The 27,730-nt window shown below is 48.6% G+C and overlaps 3 protein-coding genes across 3 annotated transcripts in view; 1 reads left to right on the top strand and 2 right to left on the bottom strand.

Annotated features, from left to right (window-relative positions):
- The window catches only part of SDSL (serine dehydratase like), a 16,250-nt gene extending 13,343 nt beyond the window's left edge, over positions 1–2,907 (top strand). The window contains exons 7-8 of the mRNA XM_032788902.2: positions 1,738–1,862; positions 2,679–2,907. Of these exons, the coding sequence (XP_032644793.1) occupies positions 1,738–1,862; positions 2,679–2,872 (319 nt within the window). The 3' untranslated portion in view covers positions 2,873–2,907. The remainder of the gene's footprint in view (positions 1–1,737; positions 1,863–2,678) is intronic.
- RBM19 (RNA binding motif protein 19) overlaps positions 1–27,730 on the bottom strand; it is a 478,789-nt gene that overhangs the window by 41,228 nt on the left and 409,831 nt on the right. The gene's annotated exons all lie outside the window — the stretch shown is intronic.
- LHX5 (LIM homeobox 5) overlaps positions 25,225–27,730 on the bottom strand; it is a 14,408-nt gene continuing 11,902 nt past the window's right edge. The window contains exon 5 of the mRNA XM_032788901.2: positions 25,225–26,412. Coding sequence (XP_032644792.1) covers positions 26,045–26,412 — 368 coding nt within the window. The 3' untranslated portion in view covers positions 25,225–26,044. The remainder of the gene's footprint in view (positions 26,413–27,730) is intronic.

The following is a 27,730-nucleotide window of genomic DNA, read 5'->3' as shown; positions in this document are numbered from 1 at the left end:
ATAGAGGGGAATGATCACATCCCTCGATCTACTGGCAATGCCCCTACTTAAACAGCCCAAAATGCCATTAGCCTTCTTGGCAACAAGGTCACACTGTTGACTCATATTCAGCTTCTCGTCCACTGTAATCCCCAGGTCCTTTTCTGCAGACCTGCTGCTTAGCCAGTTGGTCCCCCGCCTGTAGCAATGCATGGGATTCTTCCGTCCTAAGTGCAGGACTCTGCCCTTGTCTTTGTTGAACCTCATCAGATTTCTTTTGGCCCAGTCCTCTAATTATTGATAATTCCATTTCACTTCAAGAGAGAATCTCAGAGGTGTCCCTGGGCTTGTACACAGATCAGTGTGTTGTACGTGTCAAAACTTTAGGGAGGTGCTAGGATAGGCTCTTAAAACCACAACCCACAATGTTCCCTTGGTTTTTAAAAGTGACCAGTAGCAGTAGTAGTAGATAAGAAGTGAGGGCGGTCCTGCTTTCAGATTGCAGTGACCTCCTCACTCTCTGGGCCTGGTGTGGCCTCTCAGGTACTGAGCTGGCCAGAAACCCACTAAGATTTGGAGCAGGGTGTTTTCTCAGGGATCTGGGGAGCTAATACCGTGTCATCAGCCGAAATGAGCAAAGGAGATACTGGGGCTGTTTCCTGTACTCCCGTAAGAGTTTCTCTGCCATGAATTTTGTCCATGAGGAGCCAATCGAACTGGCCAGCCAGCCAGTCACCTGAGCCTTCCTTCTAAGGGCTGGGGTTTCCAGAACAGCGTGAGCCTGTTAGGAGAGGAAGGCTGGGTCAGTGGTTGGGTGTCGCCTCAGGCTGAGGAGACAGAGGATCTGTTCCCTCCTTTGCTGCAGACTTTGTGTGACCACAAGCAAGTCTCTTAGCCTCTGTGTGCCTCAGTTCCCCACCTGGACAATGGGGCTAAGAGTATCACCCTGGGCTGGTGTGAAGAAAGACAGATCCATTGAAGCTCATGAGGTGCTCGGACACTACAATAGAGGGACTGTGGAAATACCTTTGATAGCTAAGAGCCCAACTCTGCCGGCGCCTTCGGGAATCCCAGCCTTGGACTTCAAAGGCCACCTGTGACCATCCCTTTGCTCTGGATGAAATGAGTGGACAGTGCTCTGGTTTGCTGCAGTCAGGGTGATCCAGTCAGGTCCTGTCTAGGGTACAGCTTGTAACAAGCACCGGAGAACACCACACTGAAAGATTTTTATAGGTGGGACATAGACTGGCTTGCTGCTCATGCTCTGGGTCTGTAGCAGCATGCAAACATTCTAGAGCTCCAGTGCCTTCCGCCTCTAGGGGCACTGGGTTCAGATCCAGCCTGAGTCAGTAATGACTGCAAGTTCTTACTCCATCTGTTAACCTTTTGGTGGCCCTTGTGTGCAATGAGTTGACAGGCCTCAATCCGGGACTCCACATCACCAAAACCCAGCAACACTCTTGACCACCTTGGGGGCAATCCTAGCAGAGAGGCAAAAGACTGGATGGGCCCTAGAGACCAAACTCCTGCCTTGTAACGGTTTTCTTTTACTCAAGGCTGAGGCTTATTGTGGGATTCACAGCTGTCCTGTGCTGTGTCTGGTCAATGTCATTCCTCAAGGGTTGCCAACCTAGAACCCTGCACCACCACGAAGTCCTAGCTGCAGAGATGAAGGGGTGAATTTCTCCCCTGGCCTAGGCTGGATTTCCCAGCTTGGAGTGCTAATGGGGGCTCTCTCTTTTGCTATCCATTTCCCAGTGTGGCCAAATGCTTAGGAGCCAAGACAGTGTCTGCCCGGGCACTGGAATGTGCCAGCGAATGCCAGGTCATCTCCCAGCTGGTGGAGGATGTGGAAGCAGTCCAAGCCGTAGAGCTGTTCCTGGGTAAGTCCTGCAGATGCTAGGTGCTGATGCTGCTCTCTGGCTGACTATGGCGAGCCAACAGCACCACCTAATGCCTGTCAGAGGTGCTTCATGCTCCGAGTTCTCCCTTTTGGATAGGGAAATTGTTGACCCTTGATTCTGCCAATTCTCTGCAGAATAGGAACGTAGGTTTAGTTACTGTTTTTCTGTCAAACGGGAACTGGGGAAATCAGGTACAGGGATCACAGGCACTGGCAGACCTATCTATGTTACAGTTACCGCTGTGCCACGCAATTACGGCCCAGCTGGGACCCTAATGTATCCTAATAATGGATATTTGGTTTCACCTGAGTAGAGGGATCCAAACTGTGCTACAGCCACTGAAGGACTTGTGCCATAGGCCTGAAGAAATTAAGTGCAGAGACGGGCTTCCTCAACTGGCTTGGAGCACAATGTAATAGTAGGGAATCTGAATGTTAGTGGACAGATCAAGCGTGTCACATGCGCAGTATACCAGCTTAGGTTGAAAGCACAAGGGCTAGTCTCCAGTTAGTGCCTATGGTCATTCTTCCCTCTAGTGGCATCCCCCTGTGAGGATAACAGCCTACTGCCACTGCATAGCGGGGTTCCTCCTTTATGGGGGGAGGGATAGCTCAGTGCTTTGAGCATTGGCCTGCTATACCCAGCACTGTGAGCCTTCAATCCTTGAAGGGGCCATTTAGGGATCTGGGGATGGGTCCTGCTTTGAGCAGGGGGTTGGACTGGATGACTTCCTGTGGTCCCTTCCAATTGTGATATTCTGTGATTTTTTTTCTCCTTCCTGCCGGCATCACCCAGATGATGAGCGGATGCTGGTCCAGCCAGCCTGTGGAGCCCCTCTGGCCTTGCTCTACATGGGTCGTGTTCAACAGCTGCAGCGGGAAGGGCACTTGAACCCGGACCTGGACTCCATTGTCGTCATCGTGTGCGGGGGAAGCAGCATCCAACTGGCTGGGCTCCAGGCTCTGAAAACCCAGCTGGGCATGAAATGACAGCGGATTCCAACCCCAGGCAGGGCCGGCTCTACTGTTTTTGCTGCCCCAAGCAGCGCGCCGAATTGCTGCCACTGACGGCTGGGAAAGTCCGTGTGCTGTTAGGGCGGCGCGCACACTTCCGCGGCGGCAGCAGTTCAGTGGCTTCTGTCTTCCGGGTGAAGACAGAAGCTGCCGCCAAATTGCCACCATGGGCAGCTGAACATAGAAGCTGCTGCCGAATTGCCGCCACTGTGAAATGTGCAAGCCACCCTAACAGCACACAGATTTTCCCCACTGTCCAGCGGCAATTCGGCACGCTGCTTAGGGCGGCAAAAACACACAAACTGCTGCCCCTTGCAGATTGCCGCCCCAAGCACCTGCTTGGGATGCTGGTGCATGGAGCTACTCCAAGCACCAGGACAGCTCACGGGGCAGGAATGCATTGGATCCTAGGCAGACACTAATAAATCATATTGTTGTGTTATTGTAAGTGGAATCTAATGGAATTCAAAGCAGTTTATAGAATAAATACCAAGCTACTCTTGGATCCTGAGCTCCACACTGACTGCTTTAATATTGCTGGGTGTGGCTGCTTGCTCTGTGTGTCCTTGGTAGGAATGAAGGAGGAGTCAGCTGAGCAACGTTGGCTCTCTGTAAGCTGTGCCATTTGGGAAGGCACTTCAGGGCACTCACTGGAGGTAGGCAAGTTATGGGTTGTGACTATCCATGACTGTGGTTTTAACCTATCTTTCTCAGTGTGGATCGTTCACGGCTGATGCTGATTTCTGTTATTCACAGAGGTTTATTTGCTGAATAATTCTCAGACAGTGGGGCAAAATGTTCTTGTCAGCTTTTTGTTATTCGTTATTGGTCACCAGTCATAACAGAGTTGTTTCTGCTTCCTGGTTGGATGACTGAAACTTATCTAGCTAGCAAATAAAGGACAGTGACTGATGGAGTCTGCATAGCACTATTCACAGGCCAAACGCTCCGATGAATAAATATTTGTGCTAAAAATCTGTGAAACCCTTCTGGCTTCGTGATCATTTTCATGAATACTCATCAGTTGCCTGCACACTAGGGAGAAAGGAAGTCTCTGTTAAAGATCTAACATCTGACACCTTAGTTGAGCAGGCCGAGATCTGACAATACCCATCTCTGAGACCGTCCAAGGAGTTCTCCAGCAAAACAGGCCTGGCTATTCCAGATGCTGTGTTGCCCATTCTGATGGTTTTATGGTTTTATAGTCAGTCTCATGATATTTTGTGCTTTTCTTTAGGGCTGTCGATTAATCATGGTTAACTCATGTGATTAACTCAAAAAAATTAATGGCGATTAAAAAAATCACACAAACAATAGACTACAAATTGAAATTTATTAAATATTTTGGATGCTTTTCTACCTTTTCAAATATATTGATTTCAGTGGCAACACAGAATCCGCAGTGCACAGTGCTCACTTTATATTATTATTTTATTGCAAATATTTGCACTGTAAAAAAGGATAAACAACAAATAGCGTTTTTCTATTCACCTCGTGCAAGCAACCATACTGCAACATCTTTATCATGAAAGTGCAACTTACAAATTTCAGAGTTTGCAGCACTGCTTCTATTTCTAAGCTGGAAAAAAAATATTTAAAAACAAAAGCCTTTCAGGGCTTAGAAAGGAGCAAGACTCAAACAAATGTAAACAAAATCCTTTGTGGGTCTCCTGTGTTATTAAATCCACCAAAACTTTGTAATGTCCCCTAGACACATCATCTCCTTCCGCCAAACTCCCCTAAATGACCTTCCCTCTTAAGGCACACCCACTCTGTATTCTCCAAGGTACTCCTTCATTTTCTGTTCCCTCAACCCTCCTCATAGATGCACAGGGCCTGATTTTTCAGAGGTGTTTAGCGTTCACAGCTCCCACTGTCTTTAATCAGAGGAGTGGGAGCTCAGCATCTCTGAAAATCAGACCTGTAGGGTTTTCCCACTGCCTCACTGCTACATTAGATTCCCTCAGACTGCTGGGCCCAGATCCCAAGAAACCTGCTTTGTACACTCCCCTGAAGTCACAGCAGGTACTGGAGAGAAAAAATAAGCTTTTGATGCAAGGAAATTATACGATTTCAGTCCACAAGGGGGAAGCAGAGTCTCTCCCACCTGGAAGTTCCATACCTGCAGAGCACACAGTTGAGTTCCGCTCAGCAGATCAAAGAGCAGAAATTTGCCCCAAATATGAAGTAGTAAGTGAGGAAATTAAGGGTTTCTGTTTTTCAGCAACTAGGGCGGGCGACCAATCCAGCTCCAGTTTTTATATTTGTCTTGGGACTAATTCGAGAGATAAGGTGAGTGCAGCAATATCTCTTATTGAGCCAGCTTCTGTTTGCGCTTGTCTTGTCCCAATGGAATTTAGTCCAGTAAATTACCTCCCCCACCTTGTCTCTACATCCTGGGACCGACAGGGCTACAACCCCAGTGCAAACAATTGGGAATAATCAGATCTTCTTTGAATATATTTCAGGGCCATTTTAATTTCCAGACTCAGTCATAATAATAATGCTTTGCGGCTTTTGCATCAACTTCCCAAACACTGATTAAGGCATGCAGCCATGTGTTAGGTGGGCAAGTCTCACTGTCCCTTTTTAAAGAGGAAATGGAGGCACAGCAGGGTTACAGGAAGTCTGTGGTAGAGTCAAGAATCGGCCCCCAGAGTCCTGACTCCTGGGGTATGTGTCCACAGCAGTGTGAGACCAGGCTTGAGCCTAACCCCCCCCCCCTTGAGGCCACACACCAATTGTGTTAACGTAGCACTCAAACACAGGGGCCCAGGGCCCTGAGGGGATGGAGGATCCTTGGGGGCAATTTCCTTAGTCCTCTCTATGCCAACAATCTGGGGTGCAGTTTATTGCACTCTATTGCAGATTGCAGCAGCTCCGATCAGCGTTAACCACCTACTGTCTGCTGAACGCCAGGATTTGCAATGGAGACTGATCAGAGAGACTTTGCAAAGAGAGCTGCTCCCTGGTCACAAGAACACAGCCAGATTTTGGTGCACATGGCCTGGATGCCCCTGCCCAGGGGGGAAGTGGAGTGGGAACCAAGCAGCTGCCCTGTCGGAAGCAGGAGTGGCTGAGATCCCAGCTCAGCATGGATGGCAGGGCTGATCCCCCAACACCCCAGCCACTCCCCATCCCTGGGACTGCATGTGGAGGGGTGCTGGGCAGCATGCACTGTCAGGGTGATGAGTGGGACTCAGCCCTAAAACTTTCCAGCAGCCTCCCACGGGACCAGTTACTGCTGTGCAGAGCTTGCCCAGAGCAGGGAGCAAAGCTGACAGGTGGGAGATGGCTCCTGGCTGCCAGGATGTTGGGGGTCATCCATCCTCCAGCTGTGCTGAGCTGGGAGCTCTGCCTCTCTCTCTCTGCAGGGCAGCCAGTTGGTCCTGCTACACTGCCTGTCCCTTGCTCCTGGGCCTCCCATGCTCCCTGGGGCTCTGTGTGCTGAGGCAGTGTGCACTGTCAGGATGGGGAGTGGGTGCCAGCCCCCAAACTCCCCCACAGCCTCCCGGGGATCCCTTAGCCCTGCCTCTCAGGCTGGAGTGGGGGCAAGGAGAAGGGATCCTGGGGGGGTGTGGCTGGAGCACACTGCACCCCAAGCTCTGGGGATGCACGTCACTGCGCCGCAGCTGGCAGCAGCCAGCCTGGGTTTTTCCTCTGACACCTGCATTTTATGGCAAATTTCAACACAACCGGACAAAAATAAATAAAAAAACCCCACCAACCAAACCCCCTTCACTGACGAGCCCGTTTTAAAATTCAGAATTGCACATTTCATTTAACTAGTTTCCCAGCCCTGGTGCCTGATGTTCTAATTACCCTCAGTCCAGGCACACCCAGGCATTTTCCAGCCAGCCTGACTCCACCTAGGGGTGCAGAACCCAGTTCTCGGGTTAGATGGTAGGTCAGTATAAAGCCTTCTCACAACTGCCACGGCCATCAAAGGAGTTCATGATGTGCTGTATGGCACCCTTGTCCCATCAATAGCACAACAGCAGTTAGCAAACTGAGAGAGCAGTAGAGTTTCCCCACAGTGCAACACGTTCGTAGGGCTAGAGTGTCAATGCTTGGAGTGGGGGCGCTAGGTGCTTGGGATAGGATTACTTTGACTCGGATCTGTGCACTGCAGTGTGGGTGCCAGAGCCTTAGATTTGAGCATGGATTAGAAAATCCTTAATCTGGGGTTAAATTGCAGTGTAGATGCTCAAGCCCAGGGTTCCCTGACACAGGTCAACTGACTTGACTCTCACTAACTCTAGGCTTACACTGCTGTGTAGACATCCCCCACCCCCACCCATCTTCCCTAATGGCTAGCCCACGCTTTCAAAAATGGTGATATAGATATATCTACCTCTCTAGTATAGAGACCATATCAAATGATCATGCTTGTGCTGGATCAAGCAAAGCCCGCTGTGATATTGACCTCCCGGTGAAGTGCCTTGAGACCAGCTGATGAAAAGCACTACACAAGAGCTAGGCTATAGTATTGATTTTATTATATGACACTTATTTCATCTGGTTGTCTCTAGAAGCAGCATTGAAAACATGAGCCCTAGGTTGACAGAGTGAACAAGACAAATTCGAGCCAGTGCCGTGCTGGCGCCTCCAAACAACTCAACGTGACACCGTGGATAAAATGACAGCAGTTGCCCGACTGCTTTCAACCCTAGCCTGTCCTCCAGGTGGGGAAATGTACCAGTGATGGGAAAGTTTAGGATGAACAGGCAAGTGGGAGGAAGGCTGGGTCAGCGGTCAGGGGATTAAACTCAGACTGAGCAGAGCTGGGATCATTTCTCTGCAGTTCTACAGCCTTCCTCTGTGACCTTGGACAAGTCACTTCATGCATGGGTACACAGCCAAAAAAATATCCAAAACCCAGAGCCTGGGTCAGCTGACTCGGGCTTGCGGAGCTCACATAGCGGGGTAAAAATAGCAGTGTCGAGATAGTCCCTAGGCAGACCGTGGGCCAAATCGGGACCACCAGGGGCTTTTGAATGGACTGTCTGTTATTTTTGTGTTGTTTTCTCTGGAGTGTAGCCCTTGGCTGTACTTTGACCAAGAAATTTGGATCTTGACAAACAATAATTGCCGCCCTCTGTGTGGATGCTCTGAGCCCCACCTTCCTCACCGGGTTTCAGAGCTCAGGCTCCAGCCGGAGCAGGAATGTCTGCACTGCTAGTCAGTTGAGCCGGGCTCTGAGACTTGCTGCCGTGAGGTGGTGGTGTTTTTGAAGCATAGATGTACCCAAAGTCTCTCTATGCCTGATAACCCTGCCCTACCATGCAGGGGGTGGGGAGGATAAATACGCTGAAGTGAGGAGGCGTTAAGAGATTCTGGCAGTGTAGACAAGGAAGCAGAGGTTTTCTTTCCACAGCAGGGTTGAGGCATGTTGGGGATGGAGATAAGCCTGCATGACTGTTTTCCCTGGAATCTCTTTGCTAGAAGCCATCAGCCTGTCAATAGGTGTTGGGTTCAAATGCTGACTAGGCCTGGTACAGCATTTAAATTCTATTGCTCCTTTAATTTAACCCCTTCTAGTTTCCTTATTTTGACCCTCTGATCTGCACCGGTTAGGGTGACCAGATGTCCCAATTTTATCGGGACACTCCCGATTTTGGGGTCTTTTTCTTATATAGGCTCCTATTATCTGCCACCCCCCGCCCGATTTTTCACGCTTGCTGTCTGGTCACCCTAGCACCGGTTCCTGTTTGTTCATTCCCCTCACCCCCTACGAAGTTGAGTTCTGTGCCCCCCCTTCTGTAGCTTCAGTGGTCCCACCCACCATTCCTAGTCACCAAGTCGGCTGGTACTTGCCACCCGCACCAGTGGCTTTGTGGCCTGGTCAGTCCACTAGGAGCCCACAGAGGTTTGGCCGGCATCCCGTGACTTGTGCTGAGCACGGGCAAGACGAAAGGGCCTGGCCCTCACGAACCATCCAACTCCCCATCCGCAACTGACTTTAAGGCCACCTCTGGTTTCTGTGGACACAGGCCAGCATAGCAGAGCCAACCCCCTCGTTAAACTGTAGCTGGCACAGTGGGCAAACCTGGCACGTGTCTGTCTGAGTGACACGCAGTTAGCGGCTGATGCCAGGATGGCTTGTTGTTCCAACGTATAAAAATAACTCAGCCCTGCTCCCTTCTGTGCGTTCTCGTCTGCTGGGGCTTTGTCTTTCTTGGATGAGTCATGCCACAGCTCCTCTCACCTGTTTGCTAGGCTTCCGCTCCCCCATTGTTTGCTGTGTGAAACCCTGGGCCCTGCAACAGCTGTTCTCAGCTGTCTCCTGTTTATGGAGTTCACGTATAGTAGCACGAGGAGCCCCGGCTTTATCACCTCTCCTGTCCACCTGAGCCAACAGATGCTGTTTTCACACGACAGAAAGAGCAGGGGAGCGGGGTATGGGGCTGCTGGAGGAGGTAGGTTGGGAGGAGACCAACTCTCCCATTCTCGGGCGGGGATTGTGAGCCAGCAAAGCTCTGCAGAAGGCGGACTCTTGAAAACAGGGCTGGTGCAAGAGGATTGTGTGGGATGTTGGCTCATTCTTCCCAGCATCCTTTGCCTTCTCCCAAAGAACTTGGCCTGTTGGTTTGTTCTAGCCATCATCTCTTGCATGTTTTCACTGGCATTTCTACTGGTAACTTTCATTGGCGGCCGGTAATTACCAAGGATCCAGCGCTGCATAACTTGTGAGTGGTGTGTGACCCAGTTATCTAGAAATAGGGGAGATTTTAAGATGCCCGCTAAACCTCTCCCTTAAAACTCACATAGAGATACGTGAATAATTAGCAAGGCCAATTTTCCTCAGTACCTTTCCACAGCTGGGCTTGTCCCCCATCCCCTTCACCCAGCAACCTTTAAGATCATGGAGGATGTTCATGTGTCCAGGCGTCTCTTGGTAAGTGATTTGACATAATGAAATATATGGGACCACACGCTCAGTTGGTATAAACTGGTATCACGCCACTGGCTTCAGTGAGTCTGTTACCAGGGGCTCTGGCGTGTTGTTGGGTGAATTAATACAATGTTATGGTTACACATTTCATCCAGGTGTATCCTGCACACCTTATGGCTCTGATGTTACATATAACTTGTCACTTAGCGCATGGGCTAGGGGTTAGAATTGGAGACCTGGATTCCATTCCTGACTCAGCCATTGATCTGCTGTGTCATTTCCGAGCTCAGCCTTTCTCTATCTTGTCTATTTCGACTGTGAGTTGTTTGGGGCATGGACTGTCTTGCGATGTGTATGTACAGTTCCTAGCACAGCGGGGCACCGATCTCAGCTGGGGGCCTCTAAGCACTACCCTCATATAAATACTGTGTTTTACAGTCTGTCTGTCTAGCTAGCTAATGTATATGCCTATTTCTCATAGAATCATAGGACTGGAAGGGACCTTGAGAGATCATCTGGTCCAGTCCCCTGCCCTCATGGCAGGGCTAAGTATTATCTAGACCATCCCTTTGTTTATGGCTTTGTTCTATGCATAGCTCACTGAGCCACCCACTCAGCTACCTCTGGGGTGGATTGTATAAGCTGTTTAATAGCACAGCACAATGGATATGCAACTGTTTAGGACAAGAACAACATTTCACACCTGTCGATGAGTGAAGCCTCCTGCTAGCTCATTGAACAAAGTAAGTATCATTAGTCTCATTTTAGAGATGGGGAAACTGAGGCACAGGACTACATGACTTTTGCCCATGAGCACACCACCAGTCAGTGGTGCAGTCAAGAGTGGGACTCACTCTCCTGGGAGTTAACCAAACACCTCCACCCTGGCTGCTGACTTCCCATGGTAGGAACAGTCAGTGCGCTGGCTTGATCAACCAGGGTTTTTCCACTGAGTCTGACACCCACTGACAGATGTATTTGGGTACCTTTCAGAGCCATCAGGTCTCCAGCCACAGCATAATCCCAACTGAATCCAACTCTCCGGCCTAACCTGGACCTTCCGGCGGTATTTCTACGCTGCAGCTGGAAGTGTGATTTCCAGCTCACTTAGCCATACAGGTGCTAGCCTCAATCAAGCCAGGGCGCTAAAAATTGCACTGTGGCTGCAGCATGAGCAGTGGCTCAGGCTAGTTGCCCAAATACCATCCAAGCTCAGATCCTTGCGTGGGCAGCTAGCCTATGCCATGGTGCCCAGATGCGAGCTTCACCAGCACTAGCATATATACGTCCACCCAAGCTAGGAATTACGCCTCCCAGCTGCTGTGTAGATGTACCATGCGAGAAGCTGCAGCCCTTTATAAACAGAGTGCTCTGCATCATAGCAAAGACCCCAAGGTAGGCTCTTAGAGTCTTGTTTGTTCCTTCAAATCGTCCCTCCGGCCCCCCAAGTCCCCACCAAGCCCCACTGAACTCAGTGGAGTTCCCAGTGTAGCACAGCAGTCAAAACAATGGCATCCCGTGTACAACCGGTAACTGGTGCTGGCTTCTGAGCCACGGCAAGTATTATTGTTTCTTGCACTTGATATTTCTCCTCAGTCAGATTGTTTAGACTGTAGCTCCCTGCATTCATTAGCCAGCGCTCCGGCTCAGTTTAATTACTTTGCCACTGTCTTTCTGCATTTTTATTATAATTATTATTAATTATTACACTCTTCTCCCAGTCCTGCTGTGCAGTCTCTGGTCAGAAGAGAGCAACACACAGAGACCTGCTTGTTACAGTGATTTATTGGCTGAGTTCATGAGCTGTATTTAAAACATGGCCATATTTCAAACACACCCGTATTCTACCCCCTCTGCCACCACAGACACCCACCTGTCATTGTGCAGCAGACATCCATACCCCTCTGACCATATGCACACCAACACATACTCTCTAATCCTGCGTGTGCACACACACTCTCTTTTCTCTCTCCTCATGAAGACACACACAAACATACAGCCAACCCTCTATCCATATTTGCACATACAGATTCACAGACATTCAGTACAAACTATGCATACACACACGGAGACATGCCCATTTGCTATGCGGGTGTGCACACACACACACCCCTCTAACCATGCGCACAAGCAGCGAAACATTCTGAACACATACACACACCCTCTGATCACACACACATATTGACACATCTTCTAACCACGCACACAAGCATACACACAGTGAAATATTCTAAACACACATACCTGCTGATCACACACACACTGGCACATCATTTGTGTACACAAACATGCACCGTGCACACAAATATTTGTACTCCCACACAGAAACATTCTTAACAACCCCATCACAATCTCTCTCTCTCTCTCTTTATCACACACACACCCATCTCCCCTCTGATCACACACTCATACTGACACATCTTCTATGTATACATAAGAACAGCCGTGCTGGGTCAGACCAAAGGTCTATCCAGCCCAGTATCCTGTCAACCAACAGTGGCCAATGCCAGGTGCCCCAGAGGAAGCGAACCTAACAGGCAATGATCAAATGATCTCTCTCATAGATTCAAGGTCAGAAGGGACCATCATGATCATCTAGTCTGACCTCCTGCACAATGCAGGCCACAGAATCTCACCCACCCACTCCTGTAACAAACCCCTAACTATGTCTGAGTTATTGAAATCCTCAAATTGTGGTTTGAAAGACCTCAAGCTGCAGAGAATCCTCCAGCAAGTACCCGTGCCCCATGCTGCAGAGGAAGGCGAAAAACCTCCAGGGCCTCTGCCAATCTGCCCTGGAGGAAAATTCCTTCCTGACCCAAATATGGCCATCAGCTAAACCTGAGCATGTGGCAACGACTCACAGCCAGCACCCCAGGAAAGAATTCTCTGTAACATAGACCTACCCCATCTAAACATCCCATCCAGGCCATTAGGCATATTTACCACTAATAATCAAAGATCAATTAATTGCCAAATTAGGCTATCCCATTATACCATCCCCTCCATAAACTTATCAAGTCTTAGTCTTGAAGCCAGATATGTCTTTTGCCCTACTACTCCCCTACTTTCTGCTTGTTACTCCGTGGTCCCGATCCTGAAAGGTGTGAGCTCCTTCAACTCCTACTGAAATCAAGGGCCAGAACTTCACTCCTCTGATGGTTATGAAACCTTTGTCTCTAATTTCAAGTCTAAACTTCCTAGTGTCCAATTTATATCCATTGCTCTTGTGTTCACAGCATTGTACTAAGCTTAAAATAATTTCTCTCCTCCCTGGATATTTATCTCTCTGCTATATTTATAAAGAGCAAGCATATCCCCCCTCAACCTTTTTTGTTGCTAAACAAGCGAAGCTTTCATGCCTTCTTCATAAGACAGTTTTCCATTCCTTGGATCATCCTAGTATCCCTTCTCTGTACCTGTTCCAGTTTGAATTATCCTTAAACATGGGAGACCAGAACGACATACAGTATTCCAGATGAGGTCTCACCAGTGCCTTGTATAAGATACTAACACCTCCTTATCTTTGCTGGGAAATACCTTGCCTGAGGCATCCTAAAACCGCATTAGCTTTTTTAATGGCTATATCACTTGGTGCTCATAGTCATACTGTGACCAACCAGCTACCACTCCTGCCATCCATCACCACCCTCTGACAAACAGAGGTAGAACACTATTCCTTACCCATACTGGCTATAGCCATTAATGGACTTAACCTCCAAATTTATCCATTCTCTTTTAAACCTGTTATATTCTAGCCTTCACAACCTCCTCAGGCAAGGAGTTCCACAGGTTGACTGTCGGCGTGTGTGAAGAAGAACTTTTTATTTGTTTTAAACCTGCTGCCCATTAATTTCATTTATGGCCCCTAGTTCTTATATTATGGAACAAGAAATGACTTTCCTTATTCACTTTTCCACACCGCTCATGATTTATATACTTCTATCACATCCCCCTTAGTTGCCCTCTTTCCAAGCTGAAAAAGCCTATTTAATCTCTCCTCACATGAGACCTGTTCCAAACCCTTAATCATTTAGCTGCCTTCTCTGAAACTTTTTTAGTGCCAGTATATTTTTTGACATGAGAAGCCACATCTGTACACAGTATTCAAGATTGGCGTACCAATGATTAATATACAGGCAATAATATATTCTCCGTCTTATTCTCTATCCCTTTTTGAATAATTCCTAGCTTCTTGTTTGCTTTTTTGACCGCCTCTGCACACTGCATGGACATCTTCAGAGAACTATCCATGATGACGCCAAGATCTTTTTCCTGACTCGTTGTAGCTAAATTAGCCCTCATCATATTGTATGTATAGTTGAGGTTATTTTTTCCAATGTGCGTTACTTTACATTTATCCACGTTAAATTTCATTTGCCATTTTGTTGCCCAATCACTTAGTTAAGTGAGATCTTTTTGAAGTTCTTCACAATCTGCTTTGGTCTTAACTATCTTGAGCAGTTTAGTATCGTCTGCAAACTTTGCCACCTCATTGTTTACCCCTTTCTCCATATCATTGATGAATAGGATTGGTCCTAGGACTGACCCTTGGGGAACACCACTAGTTACCCCTCTCCATTCTGAAAATTTACCTTTTATTCCTATCCTTTGTTCCTGTCTTTTAACCAGTTCTCAATCCATGAATGGATCTTCCCTCTTATCCCATGACACTCTACCCATGCACACAAACACAGACACATTCTAAACACACAGACACATAGAGAGCCAACTCCTCTACCCAGGCATGGACCCCCCACCTCACCCCAGTTGAATAACTTGCACTCCAGATTTGGCTCACTCCAGTTAAGCTGCAATGTGACCATCCCTAATCTGTTTAAGCAAAGGCCACACCTCAAGGAGACGTCAAAGTGCTGCCAAGAATGACCTATTTTCTAGGAGTCCTGCCTGTATCAGGATTCCAGGGGACCAGTCCGCTTGTCCTGTGGTGGGAAGCGCAGTCAGTTCCTGTAGCAGGGCTGGCTGGCACATGACATGCTCACTGGCTGGGGGGCAAACCCTGCCCCTCTTTCAGCCCGTGGCGTTCCCCCTGATGTTTTGGTGGGCTGCAGCTCCTGGGCAATATTGTGCCAGGCTGTGACAGTCGATTGCACTACTGCTGGAGCAGCCTCTTTCTGCTTGGTTACTCCCGTGGTCCCAATCCTGAAAAGTGTGAGCTCCTTCAACTTCTACTGAAATCAGGGGGCCAGATCCTGAGTCTTTTATTGGGACCTGACACACACTGGAGTTTGCTGAGCCCCTTTGGGTTTGGCTGCTTAGTATTTCAGGGCCCTCTGCACTGGGCATGTTTGGGCCCAGTGAAAGGCTTTGTTTGGGGGCACTGGCTATTTAATAAAGTACTTGTGGTAGCGCTGTTCATGTGGCAAACTCCCACCCATTATAACCCCCTCTTTCCATACGGCTAGTTCTCTTCAGCAAACTCACCTGCCTATATTACTTGTGGTATGTTCCACCTAAAGGGCACAGCCAGGTTGGGCCCCATTGTGCTAGGCGCTGTACAACCCTATAGTAACAACACCTTCTCCATCTCTGTGCGCCTCAGTGCATGGATCTTGCAGAATGTGCGTGATAAGGTGTATCCAAAAGGGCAGTGGGCGACAGAGTGAATCCACAGGTGTCACACTCCAGATGCAGGCTAGTTAACAGCAGTGACCTTATATCCTCCACCCTCAAAAGAGTTTTTGGTGGGGCTGTATGCATGTAATTGGGAAGTGCATTTGGTGCTCAGTGAGGGTGATATTAAAGCTGCTAAGTGCTTAGATACTACAGTGCACACACTCTAGGCACGATAGGAAACCTCAGTTAGATACCAGTTAGGATAGATAATCTACCATTATTGTTTTATGCTGCTGTTATGACTGTCCCTCTGCATTAGTGCAAGTAGAGAGAGGATGGATGGTCTGGTATCTAAGGCACTGGACTCGGAATACCTGGAATCTATATTTGTCTTTGCCGCAGACTTTCTATGTGACCCTGGTCATGCCGCTTACCCTCTTTCTGTCACAGTTTCCATCTGTAAAATTGGGATCATAATATTTCCTTTATCTGTCTTACCTATTTCGATTGTAAGGTTTCCAGGGCAGGAATGTCACGGTGGATTCTCCATCACTCATGGTCTTTATGCGAAGGCTGGGTGTCTTTCTCAAAGAGATGCTGCAGAACAGAACTTATGGGCTTGATGGGGAAAAAAATCAGGTGAGGTTCTCTGGCCTGTATTAAACAGGACATCAGACTAGATGGTCTTCATTGTCCTTCTGGCCTTGAATCTCTTGTTATGTTTATGTACAGCGCCTCGCAAAATGGAGACCTCAGTCAACATCTCCAGGCAGTAGTAGATTTCACGCTGTTGTCCATGAGAGATGAGAGAGCTGCTGTCAGATCTGGAGGTGAAAGATCACAAGCGGTGGCTGTCCAGGCCAGACCTCTCAGAGCTGAATGACAAGAGGAGCAATCTATGTTTTCTTTTTTTGAATGATGCTGATTTTGTCGGGGAGCCTAGTTTGCAACCCTCACTAAAGGATCTTTCCTACTTTATGTCCCTTCTTTTGCCCCCTGATAAATTTTACAGGTCAGGCAACCCCAGGAGATGTTTTTCGGAGGATGGAACCCCATAAATCAAAACCCTCCTGCTCCATGATGGGCAATATCTTATGTAAAAAGGTGTTTCCACGGAGCGCCAAAGGCTGGAGAATCCTATTACAAGACGTGCCATTAATTATAAGAAGTCAACTCAACTTACTCCAGCAATTTTTTATCTTAAGTCCAAAAACTGATTATTTTCTACCTTCCACAATCCTTCCTCTTCCAAAAAAAAAGCAGAAAATAACATAAATGTTTCAGAACAAATATAAAAAGTTTCTCTTAAAAACGATGTTGCAAACTCTCATCTGGGTCAATGGACAGTATGGGTTTACCATAAGTCACTTTGTATTGGGTAGGATTCTACACAGCAGGTCGTTAGCACTTTTAATTGCTAACAGTGGAATGATGTCATAACAGTGAGCCTCATATGAAATTTTCAAAGGCCTTTGCTTTCAAGAGACATAATGGGGCCATGCCTAAAATACTGGTTTATCACTCAGAAGACCTGGAGTCTAGCCTCAGTTCTGCCACTACTGTGTTGTATGACTCGGGCAATTCATTTCACCACACTGTTTCTCCTCCTACTGTGGGGTATAGAAGTGTCTGTCATGATCTGGAACAATGGGCCCTACTCTCAACCCATGTTGCTAGATTCTGTTATAATATAGCAATGTTCCCCATTGAAATCACACACCTATTCAGAGTTAAGCACATAGAATCATAGAAAATCAGGGTTGGAAGGGACCTCAGGAAGTCATCTAGTCCAACCCACTGCTCAAAGCAGGACCAATCCCCAACTAAATCATCCCAGCCAGGGCTTTGTCAAGCCTGACCTTAAAAACCTCTAAGGATGGAGATTCCACCACCTCCCTAGGGAATCCATTCCAGTGCTTCATCACCCTCCTAGTGAAAGTTTTTCCTAATATCCAACCTAAACCTCCCCCACTGCAACTTGAGACCATTACTCCTTGTTCTATCATCTGGTACCAATGAGAACAGTCTAGATCCATCCTCTTAGGAACCCGCTGTCTGGTAGTTGGAGGCTGCTATCAAATCCCCCCTCATTCTTCTCTTCTGCAAACTAAATAATCGTTCTCTCAGCCTTTCCTCATAAGTCATGTGCTCCAGCCCCCTAATCATTTTTGTTGTCCTCTGCTAGATGCTTTCCAATTTTTCCACAACCTTTGTGGGGCCCACAACTGGAGACAGTATTCCAGATGAGGCCTCACCAATGCCTAATAGAGGGGAATGATCACGTCCCTCGATCTGCTTGCAGTGCCCCTACGTATACAGCCCCAAATGCCATTAGCCTTCTGGACAACAAGGGCATACTGTTGACGCATATCCTGCTTCTCGTTCACTGTAACCCTGAGGTCCTTTTCTGCAGAAGTGTTTGTAGGATGGGGCACAATGCTCTATTCTGCAGCTGGGAAAACTGACTCAGAGAGGTCAAGTGATTTGCCCAAAGTCATTTGCCAATCCAACAACAATTCTGTGTTTAGAACCAAGGAGACTTGACTCCCACTCAAGAACGTGTGCAAAAGGAGACAAGCCCGGGCCTGCCCCCCAGCCACCAATTAGCTAGGGCAAAGAACTCCTGACAGCTTTTCCAGCCCTGGGGCTGCAGGGGGAGATCCAGCTCCTCTGGCTGCTGGGGTGAGAGCAAGCTCCACCGGCCCCGGGACCACAGCTGGGAAGGCAGCCACTCCAGCTGTCGGGGGACAGCCAGCTTCTCCATCACGGAAGGCACAGAAGATGCCCCTCCAAAAGAAGCCAGATTTTTATTCCTGTGCATGCCCCTACGCCCACGTCTCTACTCTAACCACTAGTCCACACCCTCGCTTCAGAAACTGACATCAGTGTTATTGCTTGCAGTGTATTTTCAAATGATCCTCTGACAAGGTACCCAGAGCCCTTCAGGATGGGCTGCAGACTATGCTGGAAGGCTTGGCACACATTCAAGTTGAAGCCAAAATGGAACTGAGGGTGTTTGGCCCCTCGCTAGATCAGGCCCTATATTAGTTATTACCTGTTATTATTGTTGTTGTTGTGCCACAGTGCCATATTGTGGACATACGCTGTTGGTTCTGTTTGCGGCACACACACAGAGATGTTAGATAAAACAAAAGCATTCTTGCTGGCAGGCGGCAGCAGAACGCTACTTTACTTCTTAGCATCTAGGCCAAGAACCCCGAAACAGAGCCAGCCAAGCAGGCTATGCTGTAAAAAATAGAGACACGCTACACACCCCACTTTACCCTGGCTGCAAACTGACTGCTGCTAACACTTGGCCAGATCACATGTTTCCCTGCAGACCTTCTTGCCTGCAAGCAGGACAAGGAAACCCCGTGAGAATTTAAAGTGATAGATCACAATTTTAATAGAGTTCTCAGCACATCACACTGTCTTAATAGGAAATACAGTGGTACGTGCAACCCCCATGCTCTGGCTGTCCCCAGGCCTCTGACTGCCAGAAGCTGGATTGGATGACACAGGATGGATCACTCTCTAACTGCACTGTTCTGGTCATTCCCTTTGCAGCATCTGGCACAGGCTACTGTCGGAAGACAGGATACTGGGCTAGATGCACCATTGGACTGACCCAATATGGCTGTTCTAATGGTGTGAAACATGGCTGCCACTGCCTGCGGTTCTCCATGTAGGGCTACTAGGACTGGGGGGGTCTGAAACAATCCATTCCTCCCCTTTCTCTGACATGACGGCAAAGCCCCTGTTCGCGATCTGAGGCCAACCAAGGATGCCATGCCAAAAAGACCTGGTGCAGCTTATCTGAGTTACTACAGCAAATTCTTTCCCAGGTGTCTGGCTAAGCACAACCTTATGTGCATTCCTAAACCGGAGCCCAACTAACTGGCTAGCCAGAGCATGGGCTGGACAAGGGAAAGGCGTGAGGCTGGAGATGGGGACAGTGACGGAGGAGGAAATAAGCAGCCCCAGTAATTGCAATGAAGCTGGTGCCAATTTCCCATTTTGCTTAAAAATCCCTTGAAATTGGGGAGCTCAGTTAGGTTCCTTAGAATAAAAATAAATAAATATTTTTTTAAAAAATGATAAAATAAAACCCGAGGTTCTGTCCCCAGCTAATAACCCGGGAAGGGACCTTGCTCCTCTGCTTTATAATCACCTTATGAGCACTCTGAAAAAGTTATTTAACAACTTCTGAAACTTGCCTCGGTCCACTTATAAAAAATGCTTGTTACCTGAGTAATACGAGCAACAAGAAAAAGGGGAACGGGCCCTATTTAACCCTGAGCCAAGATCGGTGCGGTCCAGTGAGTCAGAGCCTCAGTGGGTATAAATTAGTGCAGCTCCAGAGATGTCAATAGAGTGATGCAGATACACTAGCTGAGGATCTGGTTCTGCTGTGTTTATCCTGCTAGCAAGAGTGGCTTGTCTTCCAGGCATGGACTGCTGAGTGGGGGGGGGGGTTGGATACCCGGTAGCTATGCCACGGTATAGGAGTCAGCTGCACCTGGAGACTTATTTTGGTGTAAGGCCTTAGTAACACAATCATAAAACTGGGGGTAACACAACAGGAAATTAGGCCACTGGGTTCTAGTCTCAGGTCTCCTACTGACCCACCCAATCGCATCACCATCTTGTGCCTCAGTTTCCCCACCTGTAAAATGGGGCTAAGAACATAAGACTGGCCATACCGGGTCAGACCAAAGGTTCATCTAGCCCAGTATCCTGTCTACTGACAGCGGCCAAGGCCAGGTGCCCCAGAGGGAGTGAACCTAACAGGCAATGATCAAATGATCGGTCTCCTGCCATCCATCTCCACCCTTTGACAAACAGAGGCTAGGGACACCATTCCTTACCCATTCTGGCTAATAGCCATTTATGGACTTCACCACCATGAATTTATCTAGTTCTCTTTTAAACCCTGTTATAGTCCTAGCCTTCACAACCTCCTCAGGCAAGGAGTTCCACAAGTTGACTGTGCGCTGCATGAAGAGAGCTTTCCTTTTTATTGTTTAAATCTGCTGCCTATTATTATTTCATTTGGTGACTCCTAGTTCTTAGACATCATAGAATATCAGGCGTTTGGAAGGGAACCTCAGGAGGTAGTCGTATGTCGCAAGCCCCTTGCTCAGCGCGGACTCAATCCCCAACTAATCATCCCGCCAGGGCATAGAAGGAGATTCTACACCTCCCTAGGACCCATTCCAGTGTTTTTACCACTCTCTGAGTGAAAAAGTTTCCTTAATATCAACCTAACCTCTCCCACTGGGAACTTGAGACCAAATTACCTCTTGTTCTCTCATCTTACCACTGAGAACAGTCTAGATCCATCCTCTTTGGAACCCCCTTTCAGGTAGTTGAAAGCAGCTATCAAATCCCCTCTCATTCTTCTCTTCTGCAGACTAAACAATCCCAGTTCCCTCAGCCTCTTCTCAGAAGTCAAGTGCTCCAGCCCACTAATCATTTTTGTTGCCCTCCGCTGGACTCTTTCCAATTTTTCCACATCCTTCTTGTAGTGAGGGGCCCCAAACTGGACACAGTACTCCAGATGAGGCCTCACCAATGTCGAATAGAGGGGAATGATCACTTCCCCCAATCTGCTGGCAATGCCCCTACTTATACAGCCCAAAATGCCATTAGCCCTCTTGGCAACAAGGTCACACTGTTGACTCATATCCAGCTTCTCGGCCACTGTAACCCCTAGGACTTTTTCTGCAGAACTGCTGCCTAGCCATTTGGTCCCTAGTCTGTAACAGTGGATGGGATTCTTCCGTTCTAAGTGCAGGAATCTGCCCTTGTCCTTGTTGAACCTCATCAGGTTTCTTTTGGCCCAGTCCTCTAATTTATCTAGGTCCCTCTGTATCCTATCCCTCCCTTCTTGTATTATGGGAATAAGTATTAAGTATTATGGGATAAAGCCACTTGCCCACCTGAGGTTCTAGTATAGACAGGTGCTGCCTAAAAGCAACACATTGGCCAAACTAGGAGTGAGAACACGATCGCATTCCTCAGGAATCCCGTAGGTTTCAGTTCATCATTGGAATGGCTCATTTACAATGATAGGTAACCCCGTTGTTAAAAATCTTTAATGGTATAGGAAGGCTAAATTCCATCACTTGGCTGAACAGAGAAAATATGCAGAGAAGTGTCTGGGTTTTCACAAATCACTGGTGCATGGTGGTACAATCAAGTTAGGACTTAAAATTCAGGTCAGGAGATAGGTATTCTCATAATCCACCAAGGGAAGGTAATTTATTCTGTTTATAGCTTTTTACTGCAAGCCAAGGGGAAAAAAACTCCACAATGATTTTGCATTTTAAATATTAGTTCAGAGCTGCAGCCTTCCTTGGACTTTATTTATTTATATCTCTGGGCAGAAAAAAAAAAGAGGCGAGGCTCTTTGGCTGTTTGGCAGCAGGGCTGTGTGAGTGATGTGGGCTGGAATCGATCTAGTTTATGCCACATCTTATTAAGAATTACAGCTCTGTGCAAGGCAGGCTAAAGAAAACACCCAAGATTCTGGGCTTTAAAGCCTTGCACCTAGGCCAGCTGTCTTAGAATGGTCCTTGTTTTGTTAAAGATGTGCCCCCCACCCCGCCGTGCCAGACTCTGAAGTCATCTCACAGATTAGAGGGGGGAATGGGAGGATGAAAGTAGAGAGGTAGGTGGGGAGGTATATGGGTGGGGTGGGTGCAGCAATAGATAGATAATGATGAAATAGCAGGAACAAAGACAAGAGAAGAAGACAATGAAAAAGAAAGAAAGAAAGAAAGAAAGAAAGAAAGGTCATACTGGGTCATACCAAAGCTCCATTAGCCCAGTATCCTGTCTTCTGACACTAGCCAATGCCAGGTGCCCCAGAAGGAATGAACAGAACAGGGAATCATCAAGTGATCCATCCCCTATCACCCATTCCCAGCGTCTGGCAAACAGAGGGTAGGACACCATCCCTGCCCATCTGGCTAATAGCATTGATGGTCCAAAATTAATTTGATGCTGACGGCCATAATCCGATGCCTGGTTCGTGCCCCAGTGCTCCAGCTCCAGAATAGTGTGTAAAGCTCAGTTCTCCCTCTTTGATCTGGGGGCCTCTTTTCAGGTCAGGATGGGGGACCCTGGAGAGTCTCCTGGGCCCTGCTGAGCCGGGGAGACTTTCCACTGATTTCAGTGGGGACTGGGTCAGTCCTTAAGGGAAGTGACCAGTTTGGGGTTCCTGTGAGAAAGTCAGCCCATCCTACACTGGGGAGAAGGCCCCAGTGAAGGGACTGAACGGCCAGCGAGGCCTTGTGTGAAGGAGCAGCAGTTGCGACAAGCACCACATGGCCTTCCTGGGTTAGGTCACATCCATTCTCCCGCAGTGGACTGCAGTCGCCATGTGGGGCCTAGGCTAGGAGACAGATTAGCTGGGTGAGGCTGTATCTTTTACTCAACCAACTGCTGTTGGTGAGTGGTGCGGCCCCAAGAAAGGGTCACCTCACCCAGCTGGTGCCTCGATTATCTCACAGTGGCAGGGGATAGTTCCAGCATGAGGGGCAGTTGGGCTCCCTCAGAGAAGGAACCTTTAACAACGCTGGATACGCAAGAACCACATGCCCTCAAAAGTTGGGCAGGGGAGGATCAGGGATGGTTCCTGGCTACTGTAGGTTAGCCTCACATCAACACCTCAGCACCAGCCGCTTCATCATCGCCTTCCCTGCCCATACCCCAGACAATGAGCACAGCACAACACCAGCCCCACTCGCTTTCTCCAGCAGTGATGGGTCTGCTGAATATACCCCCTCCCCCCACACCTACAGATCATGAGCTGCACTTTCTTGTGGCAACCGCATGGCAGTATGGGCCAGCACCAGCCCTGGGCTTCCTGCGGGGTAAGGTGTCCATCAGCAGAAACCCCTGCTTCAGCCTGGAAAAGGTATTTTTCACCCACGCTGAAAGGGAGCATGAGCCATGTAAAAAGCCCTCAGTCTCTGCACCTCTCCCCCTGCCCCTTCTCCTTGGCAGAATGAGTTTCGCTCAAGGGGGTTAACAAACAACTGCAAGAAAGATCCAGGAACACCAACAAGCTAAGCGCTGGTTCTGGGGCTTTCACTTCTTGTTTCCCAGTACCCCCATCGTCTCCTGCCATCTTGCGCTGAGAAACTACCACCATCAGCCTTTGGAAACAGCACCAGCCTTTCCAATACCTCTGCACTGACGACATGCTTATGACATGCCGCGACCGTTAGTTTGAAATCCACATGTCTTACACCCCCCATGCTACCCCCCCCCACAAGCCTCACTCCTAACAACCCATGGGCAGCGTTTGCTCCTTAGCAGAGAGAGGCCTTGTTTACATGGGGGTGATTAACAAAAAATCAGGGCAATTATTTCCAGAATTGTAAAATAACATTGAAAATAAAAGCTGGGTGTGGGTGTCTCTGGCTGTGTGTCTAGCTGTGCATCTGCGTCAGGTGCATTTGTACATGCATGTAAAGAAATTATGTGTATAAAACAATTGAATGTCATCCTTCAGCTATTCATGCTGAGACACTGAGGGTGCTCTCTCTCTCTCTCTCTCTCACACACACACACACACACACACTCTTACTTTTAAACCAATCATTGTAGACAATTTTATTCTAACAAAAATGATTACCTAGCTAGTTATAGAGCCTCAGCACTAAGAAGTTACAGATCTCATAGCTTTTAGTCTACTGATTCCACCATTGCTGGATAAGCTAGAATGTGCACAATTCAGCCCTCTCTGAATGGGCTTTCTGCTTTTCTAGGGCTGCTGTGGCATGAGGAGAGAGAAATGTGGCTGCCTAATTAAAATGGTCTCACTCCAGCTCTTTTCTTAGGCTATTGTGACAAGTGTTGGCGCTCACTTGGTAAATCATTCCTATAGAGCTTCAATTTCTCGGTAGGGTTGGAGACTTGTTGGGGAGGGGGGCATGTTTCGCAGCGAAGATGAAAAGATAATCAAAACATCTATTATCACTCTTTGCCTGTGTTGTGTATGCATTGACCTCAGGCTAATATGAATCTCAAGAGGCAAAAACAAATTGAAAGCAGCTCCTCCTTGAATCTCACGGGGGCTCGAGCCAAAGCCCACTGATGAAGCCAACAAAAGTCTTGACTTGGATGGGCTTGAGCTCAGGCGTACAATCAGGCAGTTTGAAGAAAGCCTGGCAAATGTCTCTGAGGGATGACGAATTGGCATTCGAGTCTGCAGGGTCATCGGAGTTCTCCTGACTCATAAGGGTTTTAATGGGACTACAGAAATTGGGTACTTCCACGAGTAAGGGCTACCCAGCTGAGGCAGGCTTGCAGGATTAAACCCTGGATGTTATATACATTTCTTGCAGAGTGCTGGAGCGGGGATAGAATAACTCCAATGAATAAATACCTCTGACACTAGGCGGTGTAATTAAAGTATATTGTAAAGTTGCATGATCTCTGCACTATATTTTAGTTGCACTGTCTTGTGCCCGCGTTTTTCCAACAATAGCAAGAAGGCCTTGGAAAAAGAAGCTAAAGCTATCGTGGCAGCATTTTTAAAAGCACGGTTGCTATTTTCCTTTTCTTAAAAAAAGGGAACAGGTGAATGAGGATTAGTTAACTAACAGGCTTTTTTAATTCACACTGAACAACATAAGCTAGTCATGCTGGCACCAGCTGGAAGAGGCTGTGGTGAAGGGAAATCCACAATGCTTTGGAAAAGCAATTTCTTTTCTTTTAAAAAATGATTCGCCTTTTTAATTTTTTTTTTAGCAAACCTCTTTCCTGTCACTTCCCTGCTACCCCCTCTTCAAACTATAAAAATGTTGGCGCATTATTTGACTAAAGTACAATAAATAAGCAGTAAACACAAAAACATACTTTATTTGTTTCTTCTTTATACAAAATAAAGAAACTAGAAGCAAAAACTATAATACATCCTTCAATCCGTGTAGCCTTCAATAAACTTTTGGGTTTGAAGTTGTGTTTGCCAGAGACATTCAGACTTGGATCGCTTTTTTATTGGTAGTTTTAGTTATATTTCTGCCCAGTGGAAAACAAAACAAACCTCAGCGGAAGTCTCTCCAAACATTAAAAGTCCTGCAGTCCTGGAAAGCTGACCCCACGAGGGGGCGCCTTGTCATCAGTGAAGGTTTCCTTCTGCAAGACACACCAGTTCCCATTCCCACCTCCATCACCGCAAAACCAACCTTCTAATTAAAAAAAAAAAAAGTGGATTACGAGGGGTTCCCCCCCTTTCCAGATTAAGATTAAAAAATATGCAATTCTGGATGGAGCAAAAAGAAAAAGAAAGAAAAAATTCCCGCCCCTCCCCCGAAAAGTAGGAAGTTCAGTCAGTCAGGAAATCAGTGATCCAGTCCAGTCCAGCTTTGGTCCAAGAGATGCTGCTTCAGATACTTGCAGAGGTTAGTCAGCACTGGCACGTCTCGGCACCGCGCCTGCTAACACGTGGCGAGGAAGAAAGACACTGAGTGCGCGGAGCCCCAGCTGCCTGCGGTCCTGTTGGCTTGGGGCGTGGGGGGACCCCGGAGAATTTTGGCATCAGTGTCCGGCGGCCGGTTTTGATTCCCGGTGTCTTAGCCGGGGCTGGGCCGAGGAGGCGGGATCTGCCTGGGGCAGAGCGATCCGGGGTTTCCTCGCGCCCCGCGCTGGCTGGCTCAGCCCTACCACACCGCTGCCTCGTTCAGCTCCTGGTTTGGGTGCGAGAGGGGCCCGCTGTAGCCGCTGTTGCTGGACATGGAGAAAGGGGGGCTGGGGCCGCCGCTGAAGACCTCGCCGGGGATGGGGTGCAGCGAGCCAGTCAGGCCCGGCTCTGGGCTTGGGGTGTCGGGGTGCGAGATCATGTCGGTGTACCTTTGGTTTTCGGAGGCGTGGTGTCCGGGGAGCGGGGGCTCCAGGGGCCCCAGGGGTGTGGAGCCGGGCCCTGAAGTCGGAAGGTAGCTGGACTCTGCTGGGGACTGGGCTTGCGAGGGAGGCCCGTGGGGGAAAAAATCGTAGTTCCCGCCGGGCCCGTAGTAGTCTCCTTGGTAATCTAGAGCAGGAGAGAGAGAGAGGAGGGTGAGGCGGGGCTGGGGCGCTCCGGAGCCTTCCCAGCCCAGCGCAGAGCCCGAGGGGTTCCCGGGACTGCCCGGAGCTAGCGGCCCTCAGCCTCCCACCCCCAGCAGCGGCTGCGACCTGCCTGCGCGTAGGGACGCGCCCTGAGGGGCAGACGGGCACCTCTCTGCAACGCGCCCACAAAGGCGGCCGGGGGCCCGGGAACAGCAGCGCACTGGCCCGGTCACCCCGCTCCTTTGCCCGCAGAGGGGTGGATCACCTGTCTGGCCCGTCGCCTTTGCTCCACGCAGAAGAGCAGCTCAAGAAACCGACTCTCCGGCGGAGCTCGGTGATCGGCATTTATTTGCCAGCTGCTTCTTTCATTGGCTGCCCCCACCCCCCGCCCCAGCCTAATGACCCCGATTGCCAGATTCGGTGATAAAAGCCAGGAATGGACTGGACCAAACGCGTTGCTGGGGTCACACCATTATCCGGGGCCAGCAAGGTCTAGGATCAGAACCCGGCACATTTTGAGCAGTGGCAGAGATTTTTATCGGACACTTGCACGCTTTTTCGGAAGCCACCAAGCTGCAGAGTAGCCCCCGTCCATCTTGTGCAAAATAACAGATTAAATAGATTCCTAACCGGACACTAATGAGTGTGGCCGCTAATAAAGCCAACGTCTTCCGCTAACCAGAGAGAGCGGAAATTCTCTCCGAGCGGACAGAACGATAACAACACGTCTAAGAACTGGGCGAGGGGGTCAGCTTATCATTTTGAAAAGGTTTTGCTTGAAATCAACAGGAGCGGGTGGGGAAAGATGGCGTGTTTAATTCGATTAACCGCCTCGGTGATATCGCCACTGATTGCGCGGTCACCCTGACAAGCAAACACCCCCGAACACCCTCCAAAACCTCAGCATCGCAGTCGGAATCTTTGAAAATAGCGAAAGTCGCGAAATCTGGGACCTGATTAGAAACCACTGGGGCAGGAGTAGCTGAACGCGCTGAATTTCTTTCCAACCCTAAAACCAAAATAGTCTCCGGAATTGTAACTGACCGAAAATTAAAAAGAAGAACTAGAAAAGGTGTCACTGTCTATAAAAAAAAAAAATCGACGCTCAGAACTGCTGGGGGGTGTCTCTGTAGACATAGGATGGGGGGGTTGTGTAAATGGCTGGATGTGGGGGGGAAATGTCTTATTTAGCTGGCACAGAAGGAAAGAAACGGAAGGATTTTCCCCCGCTCAGCAATGACAGGGATGCAAGTGAGGGGTCATTTTTCTAAGCCCCCGGCTCACGCAGCAGCCAGGCCAGC

The sequence above is a fragment of the Chelonoidis abingdonii genome, chromosome 22, assembly GCF_003597395.2.
Source record: "Chelonoidis abingdonii isolate Lonesome George chromosome 22, CheloAbing_2.0, whole genome shotgun sequence".
Lineage (NCBI taxonomy): Eukaryota > Metazoa > Chordata > Testudines > Testudinidae > Chelonoidis > Chelonoidis abingdonii.
This window is presented reverse-complemented; position numbering and strand designations above follow the sequence as displayed.